Source organism: Limanda limanda, chromosome 16 (genome assembly GCF_963576545.1).
Source record: "Limanda limanda chromosome 16, fLimLim1.1, whole genome shotgun sequence".
Classification (NCBI taxonomy): Eukaryota; Metazoa; Chordata; class Actinopteri; order Pleuronectiformes; family Pleuronectidae; genus Limanda; species Limanda limanda.
Window position 1 is genome coordinate 728,325 of NC_083651.1, and position 26,835 is coordinate 755,159.

General features: G+C 47.5%; 1 protein-coding gene across 1 annotated transcript in view; it reads left to right on the forward strand.

Moving 5' to 3' along the window:
* The window catches only part of LOC133021930 (titin-like), a 179,775-nt gene extending 155,452 nt beyond the window's left edge, over positions 1–24,323 (forward strand). Inside the window, exons 183-217 of the mRNA XM_061088939.1 lie at positions 160–447; positions 560–859; positions 1,013–1,164; positions 1,267–1,417; positions 1,508–1,807; positions 2,268–4,034; positions 4,169–4,462; positions 4,569–4,856; positions 4,963–5,262; positions 5,405–5,739; positions 5,960–7,691; positions 7,809–8,111; positions 8,238–8,549; positions 8,709–8,999; positions 9,155–9,454; positions 9,658–9,799; positions 9,910–10,073; positions 10,211–10,513; positions 10,683–10,964; positions 11,086–11,679; positions 11,790–12,080; positions 12,271–12,570; positions 12,954–13,256; positions 13,374–13,676; positions 13,803–14,071; positions 14,168–14,483; positions 14,561–14,866; positions 15,071–15,370; positions 15,548–16,123; positions 16,335–16,640; positions 16,747–17,129; positions 17,323–17,533; positions 17,679–23,198; positions 23,609–23,848; positions 24,031–24,323. Coding sequence (XP_060944922.1) covers positions 160–447; positions 560–859; positions 1,013–1,164; positions 1,267–1,417; positions 1,508–1,807; positions 2,268–4,034; positions 4,169–4,462; positions 4,569–4,856; positions 4,963–5,262; positions 5,405–5,739; positions 5,960–7,691; positions 7,809–8,111; positions 8,238–8,549; positions 8,709–8,999; positions 9,155–9,454; positions 9,658–9,799; positions 9,910–10,073; positions 10,211–10,513; positions 10,683–10,964; positions 11,086–11,679; positions 11,790–12,080; positions 12,271–12,570; positions 12,954–13,256; positions 13,374–13,676; positions 13,803–14,071; positions 14,168–14,483; positions 14,561–14,866; positions 15,071–15,370; positions 15,548–16,123; positions 16,335–16,640; positions 16,747–17,129; positions 17,323–17,533; positions 17,679–23,198; positions 23,609–23,848; positions 24,031–24,323 — 18,515 coding nt within the window. The remainder of the gene's footprint in view (positions 1–159; positions 448–559; positions 860–1,012; positions 1,165–1,266; positions 1,418–1,507; positions 1,808–2,267; positions 4,035–4,168; positions 4,463–4,568; positions 4,857–4,962; positions 5,263–5,404; positions 5,740–5,959; positions 7,692–7,808; positions 8,112–8,237; positions 8,550–8,708; positions 9,000–9,154; positions 9,455–9,657; positions 9,800–9,909; positions 10,074–10,210; positions 10,514–10,682; positions 10,965–11,085; positions 11,680–11,789; positions 12,081–12,270; positions 12,571–12,953; positions 13,257–13,373; positions 13,677–13,802; positions 14,072–14,167; positions 14,484–14,560; positions 14,867–15,070; positions 15,371–15,547; positions 16,124–16,334; positions 16,641–16,746; positions 17,130–17,322; positions 17,534–17,678; positions 23,199–23,608; positions 23,849–24,030) is intronic.
* Positions 24,324–26,835: the final 2,512 nt, after the last annotated feature.

Genomic DNA, 26,835 nt, shown 5'->3' on the forward strand with positions numbered 1-26,835 from the left:
ATCCATGTTTTTTTGTGAATCTGGATATCACATTTTGGAAAACAACTTCTTGTTTTACAAATATCAAATATGTCAAATATCTCAGCTTGACTTTTGTCCATTTGCACACTCTGTGATTCCTCAGAATTCAAACTCACCTTTTTGTCATTTCTCTTCCAGGTGCCCCAGAGATTGAAATACCTCAGGAGTACTTCAGTGAGGTCAAACACAAGGCCGGCTCTAATGTGGAGCTCAAGTTTAATATCACAGCCAAACCTGCTCCCACTATTGAGTGGCTGAAGGACGGCAGAGAGCTGGTGCCCAGCGCCCAGCTTTCCTTCAAACACACGTATGAGTGCACCAGTGTGTTCCTCAGGGAAACCACTCGTTTGAATTCTGGTGTCTATGAGGTCAAGGTGAAGAACTCCTTGGGATCTGCATTTGCTGTTGTCAGGCTGCTCATACAAGGTATTCAAATATTATTTAAAAAACTGTATTTATGACGATAATTTTCACCTTGCATGAAATTCATCTCATATGTATAAAAACTCTAATATTCACATTATCCTCTCTTATCTAGACAAGCCAGGTCCCCCTGCTGGAGACATCCAGTTTAAGAAGGTGACTGCTGACAAGATAACCATCATGTGGTCCCCACCGGCTGATGAGGGCGGTGCCATGGTGACTCACTACATTGTGGAGAAAAGACAGACCAGCAGGGTCATGTGGTCCATAGTCTCGGAGAAGCTGGTCGACTGCATCGTTAATGTTCCCAGACTCATCCAGGGCAATGAGTACATCTTCAGAGTTCGTGGAGTGAACAAATTTGGCATTGGAGACCAACTCGAGTCTGAGCCCGTCATTGCAAAGAATGCATTCGGTAAGAGAGTGAAGTTAATATCCCTCCCACATCTGGTGTTCCGTCCTGAGAGGATTATGTGTCACGATTATAATGAAATCTAATATTTTATATATAAAAGACATGTTAAACAATAGAAAAACAGTTTCATCTAACCTGGTCCTTTTTTTACAGTTCCTCCTAGCGAGCCTTCTAAGCCTCAAGTCACCATGATTACCAAGTCCACCATGACAGTGATCTGGGAAAGACCTGCATTGAATGGAGGCAGCGACATCGACGGCTACTACCTGGAAAAGAGTGAGAAGAAGAGTCTGCAGTGGTTCAAGGTTTGCTTTTTGACCAATCTTTATAAAAGCTGTCTCATATATTTAAGATCCCAAACTAAAGACTGGCAAGTGTAAGCTTCATAAAATACACATTTTGTCCAGGTGGTGAAGGGAACCATCAGAGACACTCGGCAGAAAGTCACCAACCTGGTGGAGAACAGCGAGTACCAGTACAGAGTCTGTGCTGTCAACAAGGCTGGAGCAGGAAACTACTCTGAGACTTCTGACCTCTACACAGCCTACGACCCCATCGGTAAGCAGTAGCATTACAGCTTTGCAGGAGCTTCTGTACAAGATTTCTATAATGTCATGGTCGTCACACAGAATCTTTTATCTTCTCCAGATTTGCCTGGTGAGCCATCCAAGCTGCGTGTGGTTGACTCCACAAAGACCTCCATCACCCTCGGCTGGGAGACCCCCGTTTATGACGGTGGCAGTGAAGTGACTCACTACCTTTTGGAACAGATGAACTCTGAAGAGAAAGAATGGGTGACCATCAACCCACAGGTCAAGTCCTGTGAATATGTGGTGTCCCACCTCAAGCCCGGAACCTACTACTTCTTCAAAGTCTCGGCTGTCAACTCTAAGGGCAAAGGAGAGAACATCAAGATGTACCAACCCGTGCAAGCCAAAGACATCTTGGGTTTGTATTTATGTTGACTCCTCTATGATCATTTACAAGCAAGTATTTGTTTAATAACTAGGATAAACAAACCTGATCATTAACACAACTTGAGTGTTTAAGTTATTTTCTATTTTTTTTATTGCTTCAAATTGTTGCTATTGATTGTTTTGTAAACTCCATCTAAATCCGGATGGATTAGAATGATATCATTATTGATGAGAATAAGAAAAAGAAGACGTCCTTTATTAGTCCCACAATGAGGAAATTTGCAATATAACAGCAGCAAAAAGAAATCAGTAACATATAGACATATAAAGATATATATAGAAACATATGAATGGAATTAAATATATACAGTGTTAAGAAATGTATTACGTGAGATAATATGTAGAGTGATATGTCGAATGAATGTATTGCAGTTGAGAAGTTTATTAATACTATAATTCCTCCTCCTTTCATTTGTGTTACACTTCAACAGAGGAAGCTGATTTGGACTTGGATGTTCCCATGACAACCCAGTACACAGCTAAAGCTGGCCGTGATGTGGAAGTCTTTATCCCCCTGAAGGGACGCCCCGCCCCCAATGTCACATGGCGCCGTGGCGACCGCAACATGGCTGGTGACAACAGCTACTCCATCACCAGCACTGAGCGAGCCACCACACTCCTCCTACCAAAGGTCACCCGCGATGACTGTGGGAAGTACTTGCTGGAGATTGAGAATGGCGTTGGAGAACCAAAGATAATTACAGTTTCCCTTAAAGTTCTGGATAGTCCAGCCATCTGCCAGAAACTGTTGATCAAGAACGTGAGCAGAGGAAAGTTGACCCTCAGCTGGGAAGCTCCTCTCATCGATGGTGGTTCCCCTGTCACTAATTACATTGTCGAGAAGAAGGCCTCCACCATGAAGGCTTTCCAGGTGATCACCGCAGAGTGTGCCAACACATCCTACAAGGTGTCAGGCCTGGAGGAGGATTGTGCTTACTTCTTCCGTGTGTCTGCTGAAAACGAGTATGGTGTGGGTGACACATGTGAGACCACTGAGCCCGTCAGAGCCACGGAAACTCCAGGAGCTGTTAAAGAGCTGACGATGGTGGACTCCACGAAGACCTCTGTCACCCTGCAGTGGACCAGACCTGACCACGATGGTGGCAGCCTCATCACTGACTACATCATTGAGAAGAGATCCCAGGAAGAGGTCAACTGGGCTTCGGGTGCTACGTGTAAGCGCTGCAGCTGTGAAGTCACGGGACTGAAAGAGAACGATATCATGGACTTTAGAGTATTTGCCAAGAATGAAAAGGGAAACAGTGACTTCTCACAGATTGGTCCGATCGTAGTGATGGACTTCATCATTCCACCTGAGGCCCTTCTGAGTGACTACCCCAATGGAGAGCTTGCTGTTCGCATTGGTCAGAACATCCACATTGAATTGCCCTTCAAGGGTAAACCAAAACCTGCAATCAGCTGGCTAAAGGACAACTTCCCTCTGAAGGAAAGTGAGAAGATTCGCTTCAGGACCACTGACAACAAGACTGCCATCACAGTCAGAGGAGCCAAGAAAGAGAACGCAGGCCAATACACCTTGGTTCTGGACAACAGAGTCATCAAGAACTTTTTCGACATTCAAGTGACCACTCTGGGAGCGCCCTCAGTGCCTGTTGGTCCTATCCGCTTCGATGAGATTAAAGCTCAGAGTATCATCATCTCCTGGGATGTGCCAAAGGAGGATGGAGGTGGCGAGATCACCTGTTACAGTGTGGAGAAACGTGAGACCTCCACGGCTAACTGGAAGATGGTCTGCTCCAGTGTTGTCAGGACCACATTCAAGATTCCCAACCTGGTCAAGGAAGCTGTGTACCAGTTCAGGGTCCGTGCGGAGAACAAGTATGGAGTCAGTGAACCACTCAACTCCTCAGATGTTATTGCCCAGCACCAGTACAAACCTCCAGGTCCCCCAGGAAAGCCAGTGGCCTACAACGTCACCAGTGATGGAATGACCATCGGTTGGGAGATCCCAGGTTTCGATGGAGGGTCCCCTATATTGGGCTATCATGTTGAAAAGAAGGACAGAAACAGCCTCTTGTGGCAGAAAGTGAACTCCACCATCATATCCAACAAAGAGTACAGAATCATTGGTCTCATGGAGGGACTGGAGTACTCCTTCAGAGTCTATGCAGAGAACAATGCTGGAATAAGCCCTATGAGTGAACAGAGTAAACACGCGCTCGCCATCTCCCCTGTTGGTAAGTGCATGTTAAAGTCTGTTAAAATAACAGTCTCATCACATTTCACTCTATCTACATTCCTTTTTGCTTCAGTATCACTGCAGGATTTTTTTTTAAAAACCAAGCATAAATTGCCTCTGTCTTCTTATTAGATCCACCTGGCACTCCCACGCTCATCGATGTAACCAGAGATTCGGTCACGCTGCAGTGGGACGTCCCCACTAAGGATGGTGGCAGCAAGATTGTTGCCTATAGTGTGGAGAGGCGCCAAGGCAGAGGCAAATGGCTGCGGTGCAACTTCACTGACATCAGCGAAACCCAGTTCACTGTGACTGGTTTATCACCTGGAGACAGATTCGAGTTCAGAGTGATTGCCAGGAATGCTGTGGGCACAGTCAGTCCACCGTCCAACTCCTCTGGATCCATCATGACCAGGGATGAGAGCAGTAAGTACATTCCACTTGAGGAATATATATTTAGAAATGTTATCATTAACAGTGTGTTCCTTCATTCTGCCGATCACTCATCTGTTCATTCTCTTTATATCTCCAGTTGCTCCTGAGATCATTTGGTCTCCAGATCAGGTTCTATCGATGAGGGCTGGAGAGAAGGTTAACCTCGGCTGCAGCGTCACTGGACGTCCTGTCCCCCAGGTTGTCTGGTACAAGGATGGCAGAGAGATCGACAAGAGGATCATGATCGACATTGAGATCACCAGCAGTATCGGAGCCAGCAGTCTGTTCATTCGTGACGCTGACAGGAACCACCGTGGAATCTACACCGTCGAAGCCAAGAACAGCTCCGGTACCAAGAAAGCTGACGTCAACGTCAGAGTGCAAGGTCGGTAAACACTTATGTTCCATTATGTTTTAGAGACACCGTACAGGAACAACATTTTCAATCCTGTTTCTATTGACACTTGGATCCTACCTTCTCACACGCTCAGATACACCGGGAGCTGTAGAAGGTCCTATCCGTTTCACCGGCATCACGGCTGAGAAGTGCACTGTGTGGTGGAACCCACCAGAGAACGATGGTTGTGCCGCCATCACTCATTATGTGGTGGAGAAGAGGGAGACATCCAGGATCACATGGGCCTTGGTCACCTCCAAGTGTGAAGCCTGTTCTTACAATTCCACCAACCTCATCAGGGGCAACGAATACCAGTTCAGAGTCTCTGCTGTCAACAAGTTTGGCGTTGGGAAACCACTGGACTCTGATTCTATCATCGCACAGATGCAATACAGTAAGTTACTCACATTCTTTGTGACAAATTTGACCAAAGCTAGTAAACATTACTGATCTGTCGCAGAAAAGAACAGAGACAACTGCCTCCACATTCAGAACTTGACCTTCGTACAAAAAACTTGTTTTCTTCTCTCTTTCAGCTGTGCCTGATGCCCCTGGTACTCCTGATGCCACACATGTGACTGGAAACAGCATCACCCTGTGCTGGACCAGGCCAAGGTCAGATGGAGGCCACGAGATCAAACACTACATCCTCGAGAGGCGGGAGAAGAAGAGCCTGCGCTGGCTGAAGGTTTCCTCCAAGAGGCCCATCACAGAGCTGAGACACCGTGTCACCAAACTCACTGAGGGCAACGAGTATGAGTTCCGCCTCATGGCTGAAAATGGCGCTGGTGTTGGACCGGCCAGCAGTACCTCCAGGCTCTTCAAATGCAGGGAGCCTACCAGTGCTCCCAGTGCTCCCACACTGATCAAGGTAGGATTACAGAAGAAAATCTGTCCTTATATTCAATAAAATGTCAGACATATATATATATATATATATATATTGTCAGCTAAGATGTTTTATATTAATTATTTTAAATTTTAGTTGCTGTTTTAACACAGTAAAAATCTCACAAATAACTTAAATAACATATTAATTGAGAGAAATGAAAATTAAGGAACCTTTTGAGAACTCTGTTTATTTTCTTCAGGTCACTGACTCCACCAAGTCGTCGGTCACCATTGACTGGACCAAGCCAGTCTTTGATGGTGGAATGGAAATCATTGGCTACAACATTGACATGTGTAAGGCCAGTCTGGAGGAGTGGCACAGAGTCAACAACCAGATTTGCTTCAACACAAGTTACACTGCCAAGGGTTTGGCGGCTGCAGAGATCTACAAGTTCAGAGTCAGTGCTGTAAATGGATCAGGAGAAGGCGAAGCCTCTGTGCTGACCAGTCCTGTTCAGGCTCTGGACAGACTCACATCTCCTGAGATCGACATTGATGCCAACTTCAAGCAAACTCACATCGTAAAGAATGGCGGCATGGTCAACCTCCATGTTAACTTCTGCGGCAAACCAGCTCCTCTGGCCACCTGGTCTAAGGTGGATGGTGAGCTGCCTGTCATGGGTGATATCAACACCACAGATTCATTCTCCACTCTGACTATTGAGGGGTGCACAAGGTATGAGGCTGGCAAATACACCTTGTCTCTAGAGAACAACAGTGGGCGCAAGTCCATCACGTTCACTGTCAAAGTGCTGGATACACCTGGACCTCCAGGAGCCATCACCTTTAAAGATGTTACCCGTGGAGCCTTGACAATGATGTGGGATGCCCCCACCAATGATGGTGGAGCCCGAATCCACCACTACCTTGTGGACAAGCGTGAAGCCAGCCGCCTGGCCTGGCAGGAAGTCAGTACCAAGAGCTCTCGACAGATGATTAGGGTAACTGGTTTGGATATTGGGGTGCGATATTTGTTTAGGGTGATTGGTGTTAACCAGTACGGCCAGGGAGAAGCTCATGAGATGACAGAGCCTATCATTGCCACAGAAGAACCTGCACCACCCAAGAGACTGGATGTCGTTGACACCACCAACTCCTCAGCCTCGCTGGTGTGGCTGAAGCCGGAGCATGATGGCGGCAGCCGCATCAGAGGCTACATTGTTGAATTCAAAGCTAAAGGCACTGACCGCTGGGTTGTTAGCGAAGAGACCAAGTCCCAAAAGATGCTAGTGGAAGGTCTGATTGAGAATACTGAGTATGACTTCAGAGTCAAGGCCAAGAACGATGCTGGAATCAGCGAGCCTCAGGGCACCTTTGGCTCTGTGGTCATTAAGGAGCCCCGCATTGAACCAACTGCTGACCTCAGCAGCATCACCAACCAGCTCATCACCTGCAAGACCTCCAACACCTTCACAATCAACATCCCAATCAGTGGCAGACCTGCGCCAAAGGTCACCTGGAAGCTGGAAGAGATGAAGCTGAAGGAGACGGACAGAGTTTCCATTAAGACCACAAAGGAGAGAACCACTCTGGTGGTGAAAGACAGCAAGAGAAGCGATAGTGGAAAATACTACTTGACCCTTGAGAACACAGCTGGTGTGAAGACATTCACGGTGACGGTAGTTGTCGTTGGCAGACCGACTCCACCCACAGGCCCGGTGGACATCTCTGGAGTTTCCTCAGAATCCTGCAACCTGTCTTGGTCTGAGCCAGCGGACGATGGTGGTACTGACATCACCAACTATATTGTGGAAAAACGAGAGTCTGGCTCTGCCTCCTGGCAAGTGGTGAATTCCAGTGTGAAGAGAACCACCATCAAAGTGACTCATCTTACCAAGTACTTGGAGTACACCTTCAGAGTGTGTGCTGAGAACAAGTTTGGAGTAAGCAAGTCCGTTGAGTCTGCTGCTGTTGTCATCGAGCATCCATATGGTAAGTCCTGATCAACATATACACAAAAATAAATACAAAGTTTGATGAATTTTGTATAAGGACCTTCGTCCAGGTCAAATTAAGATACCTGTTCTCACTGCTTCTTTGTTTTCACAGTTCCTCCAAGTCCTCCAAATCGTCCAGATGTGGTATTTGTCTCTGCCAGCGCCATCGGCATCAAATGGGAAGTGCCATATGCAGATGGTGGCAGCGAGATTACAGGCTACTGGATCGAGAAGAAGGAAAGGAACACGATTCTGTGGGTGAGGGAAAACAAACTGCCTTGCCTGGACTGCCAGTACAAGATATCCAGCGTGATCGAGGGCCTGGACTACCAGTTCAGGGTGTATGCCATGAACATTGTTGGACTCAGCAAGGCCAGTGAGGCCTCCAGACCTGTAACAGCACTAAACCCTGTTGGTAAGTGACATGTTCATCTTCTACAGATATTTATTATTCAAACTAATGACTTTAAGAGCGTAAAAAAGCTGCATAATTAAAACTGTGGTACAGTTTTACAATTGACTCCTTTCTATCCTCGCTTAGATCCTCCTGGTAAGCCCGAGGTGACGGATATCAGCCACTCCTCTGTATCGCTGTGCTGGACTGTGCCATTTAACGATGGTGGCAGCAAGATCGTTGGGTATGTGGTGGAAAGGAAAGTCTACAGCACGGACGAGTGGGACGACAACCGCTGGCTCAAGTGCAACTACACCACCATCAGTGAGAACTACTTCACCGTGGCTAACCTGGGCGAGGGAGAGACCTACGAGTACCATGTCATCGCTAAGAATGCTGCCGGTGTCCACAGCGCACCTTCCGAGTCTACCGGACCAATCACGTGCAAGGACGAATACTGTAAGTCTGGGTCATCAAATCAATAACTATTACACTACCAAATTAGGTAAAATAACAAAAACTAGTATACTTTTTGATCTTTTGTTTTAACCATATTGTGGCATCCTTACAAGTCAATTGTTATTGAGGTAATAATATATACTTTCTTCTTTGCTGCAGGTCCTCCCAAAGCTGAACTTGACAGCAGGCTGGTGGGTGAGACAGTCACGGTCACTGCCGGCTCCGACCTGGTCCTGGACGGGGCTGTAGGCGGGAAACCGGAGCCTGAGGTCTTCTGGTCGAAGGGCGACAAGAAGTTGGAGCTGGGAGAGAAGTATTCCCTGACCTACACTGCCACCAGAGCCATGGCCGTCATCAAGGACTGCGACAGATACGACACAGGCAGATACGTCCTGACCGTCAAGAACGCCAGCGGAATCAAGACCGCGGCTGTCAGCGTTAAAGTTCTAGGTGCGTAACCAACGAGCAACTGGGATGAAACAAGAATCACATTATTACTACTAGGATATGACTTGGTTAACTTTTTACTCGAATAGAAAAACTTGAAGTTGAATAGTAATTAAAAGACATTTCTCTGGACTGATTGACGGGTTCTCCTCTTTTAGACTCTCCTGGAGCTCCGGCTGACAACATCGTAATCAGCAGAGTGACGGAGGAGAAATGTACCGTGTCCTGGAAGATTCCACTGCAAGATGGTGGAGACCTTGTCACCAGTTACATCGTGGAGCGTCGCGAGACCAGCCGCCTCAACTGGGTCATCATGGAGGCCGAGTGCAAGACTCTGTCATGTGTCAGCAGCCGGCTGATCAAGAATAACGAGTACGTTTTCAGAGTCAGAGGAGTCAACAAGTTCGGACCTGGAGTCGCTCTAGAATCTGATCCCATCATCGCCAGGAACGCCTACAGTAAGCTTTCTCTGACTTTACCTTTTCATTCAAATGTTTCCTGATGGTGGTGCTGTAGCATAGTGAGGACAAACCTTTGGCAGCTCGATTCCAGTCTTCCCCATTTGCATGCTGAAGTGTCCTTGCCGAACCCCAAATTGCCACGGATATAAAGCATTGTTCTGTCTGTGACCCTGACGTGTCTCAACCCTTCTCTCTCTCAGCCATCCCGTCACAGCCAGGCACACCGGACGTTACAGCTGTGGCAAAGGAGCACGTCATCATCGAGTGGCTGAAGCCTGAGAGCGATGGAGGCAGCGAGATCAAAACATACATTGTGGATAAACGAGAGAAGAGCAGCACCAGGTGTGATTAACATCTGATGGACTTGATGGATGATTTTAGTTTTCACTTTCTGAAATATTGATGTCATCGTCTTTCCCTCACCACATCCTGTCACTTCTTCTCTTGAACAGGTGGACTCGAGTTAATAAGAATTACACCATCTACGACACTCGTCTGAAGATCTCAGGTCTGCTGGAGGGAAGCGAGTACATGTTCAGAGTGACAGCTGTCAACGCTGCAGGAGACAGCCAGCCGAGCGACGCCTCACCATACATCCTCTGCAGAGACCCAACTTGTAAGACATTGAACAGTCTTTTCAGTCTTTTCTTTTCAATTTCTAATCATAATTCCATCCATACTTTGGACAGATTACTTTCCTCTTGATGGAATAAGGTTCGAAGAAGATATAATATATCCAATATTTACTTTCAGATACACCAGCTCCTCCATCAATGCCTCGCATCACTGACACAACCAAGCACAGCATCAACCTGACATGGACCAGACCCATGTACGACGGAGGCTCAGACGTCACCGGCTACATAGTGGAGATCTTAGAGGAGGGCACCGAGCAGTGGTACCGTGCCAGCGCCAAGGCACTCAAGACCAATGAGTATGTGGCCGCGGGCCTGGCAGCCAATAAGAAGTACAGATTCAGAGTAGCTGCCGTCAACAACAAGGGCACCGGGGAGTTCAGTGAACCTAGTGCGGAGGTCCAGCCTCTGGAGAGAATCGGTGAGTCAACAACTTCAGCTCCTGTTCCTGGTAAAACTTGCTGTGGCAGAAAAACGAGAAAGCTAAAAAGAATAGAACAGCATACAATTTAATTATTAAATATTAAGTATAATGTGAACAAGTCTTTGTCGCAGCATCATATGACTCCTGCTCTGCTCCACCTGCTCAGAAATCCCTGACCTGGAGCTTGCCGACGACTTGAAGAAAACAGTGTGTCTGCGAGCCGGAGGAACTCTGCGTCTGTTTGTGTCCGTCACTGGCCGCCCAACACCAGTGGTGGCCTGGAGGAAGACAGGGGTGGAGCTGCAGAGCCGCGGCTTCATTGAAACCACCGATAGCTACACCATGCTAATGGTTGAAAAGGTTACTCGCTATGACTCTGGAAAATACGTTGTGGAGGCAGAGAACCCATCTGGCAAGAAGACTACAACCATTCTTGTCAAAGTCTATGGTATGTCATCTGAAGTTTGAACAGATACTCATTATTTCGTGCTGAATTGAAATGTAAAAGTTTCCTCAGTTCAACTGTAAAAAATAATATGTTTTCTTCTTCGGCCCCCTCTTTCCCGCAGACACTCCTGGTCCTCCAGCTTCAGTGAAGGTGAAGGACTACACCAAGGAGTCTGTTGTGATCACCTGGGATGTCCCGAGCATCGATGGTGGTGCTCATGTCAGCAACTACATCGTAGAGAAGCGTGAAGCCAACATGAAGTCCTACAAGACCGTCACCACTGAGTGTAGAAAGACCCTGTTCAGGATCACTGGCCTGGAGGAGGGACAGCACTACTTCTTCAGAATCCTGCCAGAGAACATCTATGGCGTCGGTGAGCCGTGTGACACGTCTGAGGCTGTGCTGGTGTGCGAGGTGCCATCAGTGCCTCTGAGCCTCCAGATGGTTGATGTCACCAAGTCCTCGGTCACACTGCTCTGGGAGAAGCCAGTGCACGATGGCGGCAGCAGGTTGACGGGTTATGTAATCGAGGCCTGCAAAGTGGGCTTGGACAGGTGGACTGCCGTGGCGACAGTCAAGGCCTCTGTGTCCCAGCAAACCATCCAATCCCTCACAGAGAATGACCAGTATCTTTTCAGAATCAGAGCCACTAACAGCAGGGGAGCCAGCGAGCCCATGGACATTGTATCTCCGATCACAATTCAAGACATTAAGGGTAAGAAATCATGAACACATCCACAATCCCTTTTAACCATTCCAAAATTAACAAATTCAAATAAATCCCTAAAATACCATCAATACAAAACATCTCTCTGTGTATTTCAGTGATGCCCAAGATTGACCTGACCAGCATCCCTCAGAAAATAGTCCACGTGCACCGTGGCAAAGCCATCGACCTCAACATCCCGATAAAAGCTAAGCCACAGCCTGAATGCTCCTGGTTCTTCAGTGGCACCAAGTTGAAGGACAGCCTGGACCGCATCAAAATTGACAGCAACGGCAAATATACCCATCTCGTCATACGTGATACGACAATCAGTGACACGGGAGACTACATGCTGCAAGTTAAGAATGCCATCGGCATGGCAACAGAGGTCATCAAGGTCATCATACTTGGTAAGGCGACTTTCTGCAGACAAATGAGGTCATTCATAAATTTGATCAAGTGCAATTTTACAGATAAGATGTACCAATAATTAGTCCGTTAACAAAATCACATGTGATCAGTAATTTTTTGTATCAAGTACAATTCAAGTCATATTCAAACACAGACGTACTCAGCAGCCTCGTCCTTGTGTCCATCCAGACAAACCAGGAATCCCAGTTGGTCCAATGAAGATTGAGGAGACAGACGGCGTGTCAGTGACAGTCAGCTGGGAACCTCCAGAGAAGGACGGGGGGGCCAGCGTCAGCGGCTACGTGGTGGAGCAGCGTGAAGCCCACCGGCCCGGCTGGTCCACCGTCTCAGAGTCTGTGACCCGACCCTGCTACAAGTTCACCAGACTCACAGAGGGAACTGAGTACGTGTTCCGTGTTGCTGCCATGAATCGCTTCGGTGTCGGCAGCTTCCTGCAGTCCGAGGTGGTGGAGTGCAAGAGCGCCAAGAGTGAGTTCTCTTCCAGTTGAAAGTGTTGTGTTACTGCACTCTATGTATATCTTCTTTCTTATAATGAAAACAAACTCTGCTGCTGTTTCTTCCAAACAACCTTTTGGTCCCACTTGTTCTACTTTCACCATAGCAACCATTTAAGAACAACTCTTTTAACATCTTCACCACATCTACACTAAGCAGTCTCATTAATAATATTGTTGATCAATAATAAGACTGAAGAAAATTGAGCCACATATTTCTGAGCCTATTACCAGGAAATTACGTATTAATTTATATATTTAAAATCCTTACTTTCTATCTTCATTACATCAGTAGATCTTCTCTCAAACTGTCTAGTATTTTCTGTTATCAGTAACTCATCTGTATTTCCTGATTAGCCATCCCTGGACCTCCAAGCAGGCCAGATGTGCTCGATGTCACCCACGAGGGCATGACCCTGACCTGGCAACCACCTGAGGACAATGGGGGATCCACCATTGCCGGCTACATAATCGAACGTAAGGAGGCCCATTCTGACAGGTGGATGAAGATCAGCAAGAACCCCGTCACCATGACCAGGTACCGCTCCTCTGGCCTGATCGAGGGCCTGGAGTATGAATTCCGTGTCACTGCCATCAACTCGAGAGGAGCCGGGAAACCCAGCGAGACCTCTGTCACCGCTGTCGCCATGGATCCCATTGGTACGTGACACAACTCAGTGTGTAACAACTGTGCCACTGTAATGAAAAAACCGCCACCACTTGTTTTGTTCTGATCTCATAAGTCTGAAGTCAGTTTTTTACTGTGTTGTTGAACAGAGCCTCCAGGAGCACCAGTTGAACCCAGAGTCACCGACAGCACCAGGACTTCAGTGTCTCTGGCCTGGCTGCCACCTGTAGAGGAGGGTGGTGCTGTGATTACTGGCTACTTCATCGAGATGCAGAAGGTGGACCAGGTGGAATGGACATTGTGCAACACCACACCCACCAAGATGTGCGAGTACACTCTCACCCACATGCCCCAGGGTGCCGAGTACAAGTTCAGGATCATCGCTTGCAATGCTGGCGGTGTTGGAGAGCCTGCAGAGATTCCTGGAGTCGTTAAAGTCCAGGAGATGCTTGGTAGGAGAACAGCAAAAATAATTTAGAGTCACAAAACAAGATACTTTTATCTCCTAAATATAAAAGGCATCTTTCTCTCTTACATGAATCTGTAATTGACAAAACTCTGATCTGTGTCATCCTCAGATTACCCCGACTATGAGTTTGATTCTAAATATGAGGAGGGCTACGTAGTGCGACAGGGCGGAGTCATCCGTCTGTCTGTGGGCATCAAGGGTAAACCTATCCCGACATGCAAGTGGACCAAGGATGGTCGTGACATCTCCCATCGGGCCATGATTGCCACCCACGATGACATCACTGAGCTGGTCATCAAAGAGGCACACAAAGACGACACCGGTACCTATGACCTGGTGCTGGAGAACAAATGTGGCAAGAAGGCTGTGTACATCAAGGTGACTAGGCTGTCATATTTAGTTGAAGCATGACTTCAGACAAATATATCCCTTGGAATGGTGGGAACCTAACTGTCTATAAATCTCTTCCTCCAGGTGAAGGTGATCGGTCGCCCCGATTCCCCGGAGGGCCCTCTGGAATTCGATGAGATTCAAGCCAAATCATTGCGGGTCAGCTGGAGACCACCTTCAGATGATGGCGGTTCCGACATCCTAGGATACATCTTGGAAAGGCGTGAGGTACCCAAGGCCGCCTGGTGTACGGTGGACTCCCGGGTAACCGAGAATTCACTGGTGGTGAAGGGTCTGAAGGAAAATGTGGAGTATCACTTCAAGGTTTCTGCTGAGAACCAGTTCGGTGTCAGCAGGTCTCTCAAGTCTGATGAGGCTGTGACACCTAAGACACCACTTTGTGAGTATATTTTTCAAAATTGTGACGCAGTTAGTATTGTACATGTCGATTTTACTGACAATAAGCTTCATCTCCAGGCCCACCAGAACCTCCTAGCTACCCACCAGAGATCATGGAGGTGACCAAGTCCACAGTGTCTTTGTCCTGGGCCCGCCCTCGGGATGATGGAGGCTCTCGCATCACAGGATACTATGTGGAAAGAAGGGAGGTGTCGACAGAGAAGTGGGTCCGCCATAACAAGACCCACATCACCACCACCATGTACAATGTGACCGGTCTCATTCCTGACGCAGAGTACATGTTCAGAGTCGTGGCTCAGAACGATATCGGGCAGAGTGAAGCTGGTCCTGCTTCTGAGTCGTTGGTCTGCAAAGATCCATTTGGTGAGTTGATGTTGGAGAAAATGATATAACTTAAAATATATTGACGCGACAGACACTGGAAAATCTCAAGGAGACATGTCAGGATCTATGATAAACATATATTCATGTATAGAACTAATCAAGGAACAGATTTTACAGCTATTGTACAATACCATCATTTAGTCTCTCTGTGAGTTTTAAGCCACCTTTGTCTTCTCCTTATAGACAAACCCAGCCAGCCAGGAGAGATCGACATCATCTCCATCACCAAAGACTCCATCACCATCCACTGGCTCAGGCCTGAGCTTGACGGAGGCAAGGAGATTCTGGGTTACTGGATTGAGTTCAGGCAGGCCGGAGAAAGCGCCTGGAAGAAATGCATCAAGGAGCGTTCCAAGGATCGTCAGTTCACCATGGGTGGATTAATGGAGGCCTCCGAGTACGAGTTTAGAATCTTTGCTGAGAATGAGGCCGGATTCAGCCGACCTCGTCGCACACCTATGGGCATCAAGACTAAACTGAGCGGTGAGCCAATACAGATTATAGATTTCATCAAACTGAATTTGTAATATGGCCTGGGTCTTAAAAAGTTAAGCAATTAATCATTAGGTAGCAGCATCAGGAATACAAGAATATTCGTATAATTTATAGCAAAGAAAATAATGAATGTAGATGAATGAAACTTTGCTGATGTCTCTGCAGTTGGTGAAGCTCCAGCTTTGAAGGAAGAGATCCAAGACGTTACCACCAAACTTGGTGAGTTGGGCAGTCTGACCTGTGGCATCATTGGCAGACCCCTGCCTGAGATCAAGTGGTACCGCTTCGGCAAGGAACTGATTCAGAGCCGCAAGTACAAGATGAGCTCAGATGGCCGCAACCACTCCCTCAGTATCCTGACAGATGAGCAGGAAGACGAGGGCTTGTATACCTGCAGGGCCATCAATGAGGCCGGAGAGATCGAAACCAGCGGCAAACTGCGTCTTCAAGCAGCTCCTCAGTTCCATCCTGGGTTCCCCCTGAAGGAGAAGTACACTGCTGGAGCTGGCACCAGCCTCCGCCTGCATGTCGTCTACATCGGGCGCCCTATCCCCCAGATCATGTGGTTCTATGACAAGAAGCCTCTGAATCAATCAGAAAATGTGATCATTGAAAACACAGAAAGCTACACCCACCTGGTGGTGAGGAACGTCCAGAGAATGACTAATGCCGGCCGCTATAAGGTTCAACTCAGCAACGGGTTTGGAACCGTTGACACTGTTCTACGTGTTGAAATCCAAGGTAATCAAGATGATGTCCACAAGACATCATATTATCACTAATGCTTTTTAAATAAAAAAAGTGTCAATGTTAAGTCCGTGTCTCTGTAAATATTAGCAGGAAAACATTAGTTATACATATGATTTTATACCTGGTTTCAGCCAACTATTCCTGGATCTATTTATCTGTTTGGGAAGTGTTGTTTCTCACTCACTTCTTATGGTTTTTCCAGATAAACCATGCATCCCTGAGGGTCCACTGGTTATTGATGCTCTGCTAAAGAGCTCAGTTGTCATCAGCTGGAAAGCTCCCAAGGATGATGGAGGTTCCATGATCTCAAACTACATTGTGGAGAAGCGTGAAGCGAAAGAAGGTGAGCAGTGGCACCTGGTGTCCTCCTCGGTCTCTGGCGCAACCTGCCGTGTCCCCAACCTGATAGAAAACGCCGGGTACTACTTCAGAGTCTCTGCCCAGAACCAGTACGGAGTCAGCGAGGCTCTCGAAATCCCATCAGTGGTCATCATAAAGAGTCCATTCGGTAAGTCCTGTAATATTGTTTGCCACTTTAGGCTTCTGTAGCTACAATGCAGCTGAAACCACAGATACGTAGAGCACGACAAAAACAATCTCTGTTTGTTTCTCAGAAAAACCGGGCGTGCCACAGCAGCCCTTCATCATCAGCTCCACCAAGGACTCCTGTGTCGTCTGCTGGAAGCCTCCAACCAGTGACGGTGGAGCTAAAGTTACAAACTACTATCTGGATAAACGTGAGAAGAAGCAGAACAAGTGGATTTCAGTTACCAGCAAGAAGATTGTGGAGACCAAATATGAAGTCATAGGCTTGATTGAGGGCTTCGAGTACGAGTTCCGTGTCAAGTGTGAGAATGCGGGTGGCGAGAGCGGCTGGAGCGAGACGTCTGCAGGAATAATCCCGAAGTCGGACCAGTCTCCACGCGCTCCTGCATTCAGGGAGGAGATCAGGGACATGAACGTCAAATACCAAGCCAACGCCACCTTTGTCACTAAGGTACTTTCTATATTTACTTACGTGTTTCCTTTCAAATATTTGAATGTGGTATCTATACATCTGTGAAAGTCTAAACATGTCCTCACCCCAAATGTCTCATCTGACTCTGGGACACAAACACAAAACAGCTTCTGCTGAAAGAGACGAGGCTTGTATTCAGTACAACAGCTAACTTGATTCTTTTTCCCACAAGGTGGTGGGACATCCAAAGCCTCTGGTGAAATGGTTCCGCGGTGGAAAGGAGATTCAGGCAGATGGAACCAAGATTAAAGCTCAGGAGTTCAAGGGAGGTTACTACCAGCTCGTCATCATGTCTGCTGAGGATAGCGATGCCACCGTTTATCAAGTCAGGGCAACCAACCCCTCAGGTTCTATCTCTACAACAGCCAACCTGGAAGTGGAAGGTGATGAAATGATTTCATTATTACACATTAATTACGTTTTGTGTTTTCTAGAATTCACCTGGTTGTATTGTGTCCAGGTGTAATTCCTGAAACAGAAATTTTAACAACATGCAAATTAACGTATTTTTTGTAAATTTAATTCTAGTTCCTGCTAAAATCCACCTGCCCAAAGAGCTCCAGGGAATGGGGGCAGTCCACGCTGTCCGTGGTGATAAGATCACCATCAAGATCCCCATCACTGGCAAGCCTGAGGCAGCAGTCACTTGGCAGAAGGGCCAGGAGATCCTCTCCAACTCTCCTTACCACCAGGTCATCAGCACCAGGTCTTTTACCTCCCTGGTCTTCCATAAGGGAGTGCAGAGGAAAGATAATGGCTACTACATTATTACTGCAAAGAATAGGTTTGGAAGTGACAAGCAAACCATTGAGGTGAATGTGGCTGACATACCTGAAGCTCCAAAGGGACTCATGGTCAGTGACATTACTCGGGATTCCATCACTATGACCTGGGAGCCTCCTGCCAATGACGGTGGTAGCGACATTATTGGCTACATTGTCGAGAAGTGTCCCACCACTGCTGACAGGTGGATCCGTGCTGGACAGACCAGTGACTGCAGCATCACCATCATCAGCATATTTGGAAAGACCAAATACCAGTTCCGTGTCATTGCTGAGAACGGATTTGGTCTGAGTCCTCCTTCTGTGCCAACTGAGCCCATCACAACTAAGGAAGACAAGTCTGTGACTAGGAACTATGACGAGGAAGTGGATGAAGCCAGAGTGATCACCAAGGAAGAATCTCTATCCTACAAGGTGAAGGAGTTGTCCTCCAAGTACATCATCTCTGAGGAGCTTGCCCGCTGCCAGTTTGGAGCAGTCCACCGCTGCGTGGAGATTGCTACTAAGAAGACCTTCATGGCCAAGTTCATCAAGGTCAAAGGAACCGACCGTGAGTTGGTTCTTAGGGAGATTGAGGCCCTCAACGTAGCAAGGCACACAAATATGATTTACCTGCATGAATACTTTGAAAGTATGGAAGAAATTATCCTGATCTTTGAATTCATTTCTGGAGTTGACATCTTTGAGCGCCTTGGTACCAGCAACTTTGAGCTAACAGAGCAGGAGATTGTCCGCTACATGAGACAAGTCTGCTCTTCCCTCAAGTTCTTGCACAGCAGCAACTTCGGTCACTTTGATATCCGCCCAGACAACATCGTCTATTCTACAAGGAGAAGCACCACCATAAAGATTATTGAGATGGGCCAGGCTCGGCTGCTAGTGCCAGGAGAAAACATCAGAATGATGTTCTCAGCTCCAGAGTACTGTGCCCCAGAGGTCCACCGCCACAACTTGATCACAACAGCCACTGATATGTGGTCTGTTGGTGTTATGGCCTATGTTTTGCTCAGTGGCCTTAATCCATTTGCGGCAGAGTCAACTACGAAGATGATTGAGAACATCTCAAACTGTGAGTTCATCTTTGATAGTGAAGCATTTAAGGACATCAGCCTGGAGGCCATGGACTTTGTGGACAGACTTCTAGTCAGGGACATGAAGCTCCGTATGACCGCCCATGAGGCTCTGGAGCACCCATGGCTCAAGATGAAGATCGAGCATGTTAGCAACAAGGTCATTAGGACACTGAAACACAGAAGGTACTACCAGACCTGTGTAAAGAGGATGGACACTATCGTATCGGCAGCTCGTGTTGCTTATGGCGGCGCCTTCAAGAACCAGAGAGGATTAGCTGTGGGTAAAGTGAAGATTGGAACCGAGTACCACGGCCTTCGTGCCGGTCCAGTAATGCATTCCTCAGCTGAGGAAGGCGGCCATGTCAGATTCACTTGTAGCATTGCCAACTATGACAAGAGTACACAGGTGTCGTGGTACTTTGGAAACCGCCAGCTACACCCAAGCCCCAAGTATGAGATCACTTACAGTAATGGTTTTGCCAGCATCTATGTGAAGGAGATTGAAGACAGTGATGATGGCGTGTACAGATGCAAGGTGGTGAGCGACGATGGAGAGGACAGTGCCTATGGAGAGCTGTTTGTTGATACAGTAAGAAGCATCAGAGAGCACTTTGTAAGCCGCTCCATCAAGAAACTAAGGAAGAGAGTTGACAAGACTAAACTCCTGCAGAGACCACCAGAGTTCACTTTGCCCCTCTACAATAGCGCTGCCTACATTGGCCAAGAAGTCCGCTTTGGTGTCACTATTACTGTGCACCCGGAGCCTCATGTAGCATGGCTTAAGAACGGAGAGAGAATCAGGCCAGGGGACGATGACAGCAAGTACACATTCACCAGTGATAAGGGTCTGTACCAGCTGATGATCCACAACCTGGACATGAGCGATGATGCTGAATACACAGTCATGGCCCACAACAAGTTTGGAGAAGACAGCTGCAAGGCTCGCCTCACTGTGACACCTCATCCTGTGTTCGAGGAAACAATGAGGCCCATGTTCAAACGTCTCCTGGCTAATGTTGACTGCGTAGAAGGGCATAGTGTCCGTTTCGAACTCAGAGTCTCAGGAATCCCAACTCCCACACTGAAATGGGAGAAGGACGGTCACCGACTACAGTTTGGTCCAAAGGTTGTTGTCATACAGGAGGATGTTGATTACCATGTCCTGCACGTCAGAGAGACTCTACTTGAGGACTCTGGTTTGTACAAGGTTACCGCAACCAACTCAGCTGGCTCTGCAAGCTGCCAGGCTACACTGAAGGTCGACCGCCTGACCTATACCAGGAGAGAGTATAAGAGCGAGGAGGAGCAATACAGACACGTACAGAAAGAAATTGAAAAGACGCACAAGATGGCTCAGCGGATTGTTGCCACTGAAGAGCTTGTGCCTCTCAACCCCACAGCCCAGGAGGCCCTCAAATTTGCTGCAGATATGTACAAGCCTGCAGTGAGTACCAAGAACGTAGAGGGTGAGTTTGACATCACCGTGGAGAAGTCTGATACCAAGAGGCTGGAGGAGGAAAGGAGGATTTTCATGCCATATGAGATGCCAGAGCCAGTTGTTCATGATCCTCGAGTTTTGGACGAAGACAAGGCCATCAAACAGTTTGTACCTCTCTCGGATATGAAGTGGTACAGAAAGCTGAGAGACCAGTATGAGATTCCAGAGAGGATGGAGAGGATTGTGCAGAAGAGACAGAGACGTATTCGCCTGTCCAGGTGGGAACAGTTCTATGTCATGCCCCTCCCCCGAATCACTGACCAGTACAGGCCTAGATGGCGTATCCCAAAACTCAGCCTGGATGATCTGGAGACTGTCAGGCCTTCACGCCGCTCACCCTCCCCTGAATCTGAGGTTTCCTTCAAATCCAGGAGGAGATCTCTCGGAGACCTGAGCGACGAGGAGCTGCTGATGCCTGTGGACGACTACCTTTCCATGAGGAGAACAGAGGAGGAGAAGATGATGCTGGAGGACGAACTGGAGCTCGGTTTTTCTGCCTCTCCTGCTGGCAGCCCGATCCGCAAAGAGCGGCGTGTCATGGAACGTGAGGAGAAGAGACAGGAGTTCAGGCAGGAGACTGTCGAAGTGGTTGAGAAGAAGAAACGTACTGTTTCTCAGTTCATGAGGAGGAGAAGATCGTTGTCTCCCACATACATTGAGCTGATGCGTCCTGTCGCAGAGCTGATCAGACCATCTCGGAGCCGGCCATCTGTGGAAGTAGAGGGAGAGATTTTGGTGAGGAGGTCCCCCACCCCGGAGAGGACTCGTCCCCGCTCTCCCAGCCCCATCAGATCAGCTGAGAGGTCTTCCCGCTCCTCCTCCAGGTTTGAGAGATCTGCCAGATTTGACATCATGTCCCGCTATGAGGCCAGAAAGGCTGCTCTGAAATCTGAGAGAAAATATCAGGTTGTTAGCCAGACACCTTTCAGCCTTGACCATGCTCCCCGTGTGACCGTCAGGATGCGTTCTCATCGCATACCACTTGGACAAGACACCAAATTCACGCTTAACATCCAAGCCAAGCCAGATGGCGAGATCAAGTGGTTCCATAATGGGACTGAAATCTCTGAAAGCAGTGAGAAATATGTATTCACTGACATGAGCGGCGTTGTGACCATCGCTATCCTCACCTGTCAGGAAGAGGACAGTGGCACATACCGTTGTGTATGTTCTAACTCTAAGGGAGAGGCATCGGACTATGCCACCCTGGATGTGTCGTGTGCAGGATACACCACCTTCTCCTCTCGCCGCAAAGATGAGGAAGTTACCAAAGCATTTGTCCCCGAAGTAACTCGAATTGACCACTATCACACCTCACACTTTAAAGCTGGCTATGCGTCCCAGACCCACTTTGAAGTGGAGGAGAGCAAGTCTAAGTTTACCGAGACACATGAGGTTGCTACTCGTGAAAGATATGCTGCCTCATCTGAGAGGTACGATTCATCTATCAAATACGCCTCGGCTGAATACCTGTCATCTGCCTCCTCCTACTCATCAGACAAATTTTCTCTTACTGGGAAACACTCCACTTCTGAATCCAGACTTAAATCCTCCTCTGCTGCCGTGGCTGAGGAAGTTTCAGTCCAAAAGGTGAAGCCTTCTCTTCCAGCTAGGATCCTCACCAAGCCTCAGTCTGTGACGCTTGAAGAGGGACAGACGGCCAGATTCTCCTGTGATATCGATGGGGAGCCGGCACCCAGTGTTTCATGGATGCACATGACCAGAACTCTTGTTGCATCACACCGTGTCCAGGTCACCACAACTCAGTACAAGTCCAGCCTGGAGGTTTCCTCTGTGACGACTTCAGACGAGGGCAGTTACACGGTGGTGGTAGAGAACGCGACCGGCAGACAGGAGGCTCACTTCACTTTAACCATTCGCAGAGCAGCTGCCATTGAAGAAGTTAAGGCTGTCAAATCTCCCGAGCCATCTGTAAAGTCACCAGAGCCTTCAGTCACATCACGTGCTCCCTCCGTAACATCACCTGTTCCAAGTGTAAAGTCACCAGAGCCTTCAGTCACATCACGTGCTCCCTCTGTAACATCACCTGTTCCAAGTGTAAAGTCACCTGAACCCAGCGTTACATCCCCCGTGCCTTCCATTAAATCACCAACACCAAGTGTCAAATCCCCTGAACCATGTGCAACATCTCCTACTCCGAGTGTGAAGTCTCCTGAACCAGAAGGAATCAAGTCTCCTAGGAGCATCAAGTCTCCTGCGCTGTCGGCAACCTCTCCAGCACCCGGCTTAAAATCACCAGCTCCAACTGTCAAATCTCCTGAACCTGAGGGAGTTAAGTCACCACGTGGTTTCAAATCCCCAGAACCCAGACTCAAGTCACCTCCACCTATTAAGTCTCCAGAGAGAGTGAAGTCACCTGAAACTGAGGAACTCAAATCCGCCCGTGGTGTCAAATCTCCAGAACTCACAGGACTCAAAACACCAAAAGGAATGAAGTCCCCAGAGCCTGCTGGAATAAAAACACCAAAAGGCATCAAGTCTCCAGAGCCGACAGGGATCAGATCGCCCAGGGCGTTAAAGTCCCCGGAGCCGACAGGCATCAAATCACCTCTGAGGATGAAGTCTCCTCCTCCGATCATGTCCCCTAAGAGGGTTGTGTCTCCACCCCCTGTCAAATCCCCAACCCCAAAACCTCCCAAGGTTCTGAGCCAACTAACAGCTGAAGCCCGAGAGGGCTCAGTGAGGATGTCCTGTGTCTGTGAGAGCAGCGTCACGGAGGTGGTGTGGTACGTCAGCGGGAGGAGACTTTCGCAGAGCAGCCACCTTGCGATGCAGTACTCCGACGGCTCCTGCAGCCTTGTAATCCACGATCTTGCGGACAGCGATCAGGGAGAATACACCTGTGAGATGACATCAGAGGGAGGGGTATCCAAGTCCTCCTTCTCCTTCACCGGACAGGTCTTCCAGTCCGTACGCATGCAGATCACAGCCCATCATGAGCAGCAACTGGCTCTTAAAGGTGAGAACAAACATCAACACATGTCTAGTCCAGTTTGAAGTCATTATGAAAATCCACATTACAATTTTCTCCATTTCTACTTTAAACAGGATCAACGATGATGAGCCACAAGGAATCTTCATCAGCCATGAGCTCATCCATGATGAAGAAAGAAATCCACACAATGGAAGAGTCCTCCTCCTTTTCTTCCTCCTCCTCCCAGCAAGCCATGATGTCATCCATGATGGAGTCCAGCTCCTTCAGCAGCATGGCAGCTGAGATGAAGTTTGAGACCATGTCCATGTCCAGCATGTCCTCGGTTGCATCTGAGACGTATGCACAGAGCTCCAGCAGCCTCACCGAGGGGTCTTCATTCAGAGCAATCGGTGAGACTAAAGAACTTAGAGAGTTATCCTCGTAAAGTTAGTTTGAATATGAACAGAATTGTTGGTGTTTTGACAAAAGAAAAACAAACAAACTGTCCCTGATGTCTCGTCCTCTGTGGTTCCTCTGTGGTTCCTCTGTGGTTCCTCTGTGGTTCCTCTGTGGTTCCTCTGTGGTTCCTCAGGTTCTGCTCCCAGAATCGAGGCTCTGCCGGAGGACATCAGCATCGAGCCGGGCAAAGTCCTGACAGTCGCCTGCGCCTTCTCCGGTGACGCCCAACACATCGAGTGGTCCCGGGGGGGCCGAACCATCGAGGTGACAGCCGGGGGACGCTTCCACATCGAGACGACGGAGGACCTCACCACCCTCATCATCACCGGGGTGAAAGAGGAAGATGCAGGAAGCTATACCCTCAAACTGTCCAATGAGCTCGGGTCTGACTCAGCAACTGTTCACATTAGCATTCGATCAGTGTAAAAACAAATCTTCCCCTTTTCTCTACTTCCATACCTTTTTATTTATTAATTGAGCAAAATACTCTATTTGATAAAGATCTCATTTTCTGTTCTTGTATATATATGAACTATTTTTGTACCAAACTTGACATTAATTTATGCCAAACTAGACTAAAGTCTAAAGTTGTTATAAAATGTGCCATATTGGATAACTATGACTTAGGATTTTTGATCCATTTTTCTGTGACATGTACATAATGTATATAGCCGAATTTAACGGTTATGGGAAATGTATGTATTGTTATTTATGACAATAATATTAACCGAAACAAAATGAAACTAAATGCAGTTTAACAGGAGAAAGTTTCAACAGAAACGAATACCCTGATAAACTGAGAAACTAAACTGTGCCTCAACGATAAGTTGAAGTCTTAAGATTGCCTCGGCAGGTAGAGAGGCTCCCTGCCGACGATGACTCAATCAGAGACGAACCGCCCTGCTCCAGAGAGAGAGCAGTGCAGCTGTAACACGAGCGTGAGGTCCTGAGTCCTGTTTGCATTTACCCTCTTGTAAGCAGGACGACTGGACCTCGCCTCTGACGGATTACGTCATACCGCCATTTTCATGACATGCTCACAGTGCGAGCGGCCTGCACTCCCTGAGCACATGTTTCTTTTTTGTTTTGTGCTCTGCTTCTGGCAAACGACCACTTGCTCGGGCTCCTCGGTCACCAGCGACGTGGCCATCACGTGACACCAGAGCCGTGCGGTGCTGGTTTGCAGAGGCAGAGCCGTCTCTCGGAGGTCTGCAGTGTTTTCTGTGTGTTAGTTTTTAGTTCACTTGTCAGTCGAGCAGAAGCAGCGCAGCCGGAACCACCTGAGCTGCGTTCGGCCCGGGACAGAATCCAGCCTGCTCCCGTGGCGCTCTGCGTTTTGGTGTGGTTGAAGTTGGATTGTAGCATGGAACTATTTTCGCAGCCTCCTTGAGTTTTTCTCCAATTATTGATTTAATAAAGCATGATTATCAGCACTGCACCACGTCTGCTGTCCTTATTGACTCCTTTTCTTTTGGTCTTTGGAAATGTTCTGTGCTGTGGTAACGTAACATGTTTTTGTGTCATTTTCATAGTTAATCTTAACCATGTTATATTATATGTATCTATATATTATATATATCTATATATGTATTGTATATTAATATTAGATTTAGCATTTTGATAACAAGATTGTTCCAGTGCCGGTTCCGTCTGACAGGAACATGTCCCACAGCTGTGATCATATCCTGAAGTGTCGTGCGTCAAGAGCTCGGAGGTCATGTCTGTTTGGATTTGACACATTTAATCGTAGAATAGTTTTGACCTCATGGTGGCGCTGTCTGTGCCGACCAATAAGAGAAATAATTGAATGAGTGTAAGCAGCTGAATTAAAGAGTGAAAGCATGAAGGAGTGACAGCAGCTGTGTGAGTGAGGCGCAGGAAGCAGCTTCCAGATGTTCAATACAAAGAGCGACATGCAGACTGAGAGCAGAGGGACGACTTCCTGCTGTCGACTCATTAATACTGCAGCTCCTGTTCAGGAGCATCAACAGCACAGCTCCTCAAAGTGGCTCCTCCTCCTCTGTGTCGGGCCCCTGAGGCCCCGCCTCCTGCTGCTTCAACACACAAAGTGTCACTGAGCTCCAGACGTTTCATTAAATAAAGGAAACTAATGGGACTCGTCCTGTTGATCACAGCTGTCTGACGATATGTTAATGAGGAAGAGAGCGAGCGCCATGAGATTCACTGTTAATGTTTTAAAACAATGGAAACGTTTCATAAAAAGATAACGTCAGGTCGGATGAATTATATACGTACATCTGTGAAAAAATAGTAGAAAGTACGAACGATGCTTCTCTTCACAGGTGGAGACGAAGTTTCTCCGAGCTGCAGAACAGGATGTTGGGACGACAGCTGCTTCCTGTCACTATTCAGATTATATTATTTCATTTGTTAGTGACGATGCTTCTTCGAACACTTTCCTCACGTGTTAAATCTGCTTTTAGATAGATAGATAGATAGAGTACTTTATTCATCCCCGAAGGGAAATTAAGTTGTCATAGCAGCCGGTATATTTGAATACAATAAAATACAATACAGTACAATAGAATAAAATTAAAAATATTGAGGTAGAAAGAATAAAAAACAGAAGCACAAGATAAAATACAATAAAATAGGTAGATAAGGTGCAGTGTCAAGATGATGGTAATACTGATGATATGATGGTAATGGTATTGTTAGACAGTATATAAGAATAGTACAGTATATATAGTATATAATATAACATAATTACCTGAGGTAAATACACGAGACTCAGCAGAGTGAGTTCATTAGATGAAGATGAACCTTCCAACATCATGTTTCCTTTGTGCAGTAAAACTTTGGACTGAAAGGTCAGAACCACAGGAAGTAGAAGTATGAGATCCATCACTTCCTGTCACGACTAGAATCCAGCAGAGCCGTTTCGGGTCCGACTAGATTCCTGCTCCCATGTTTTACA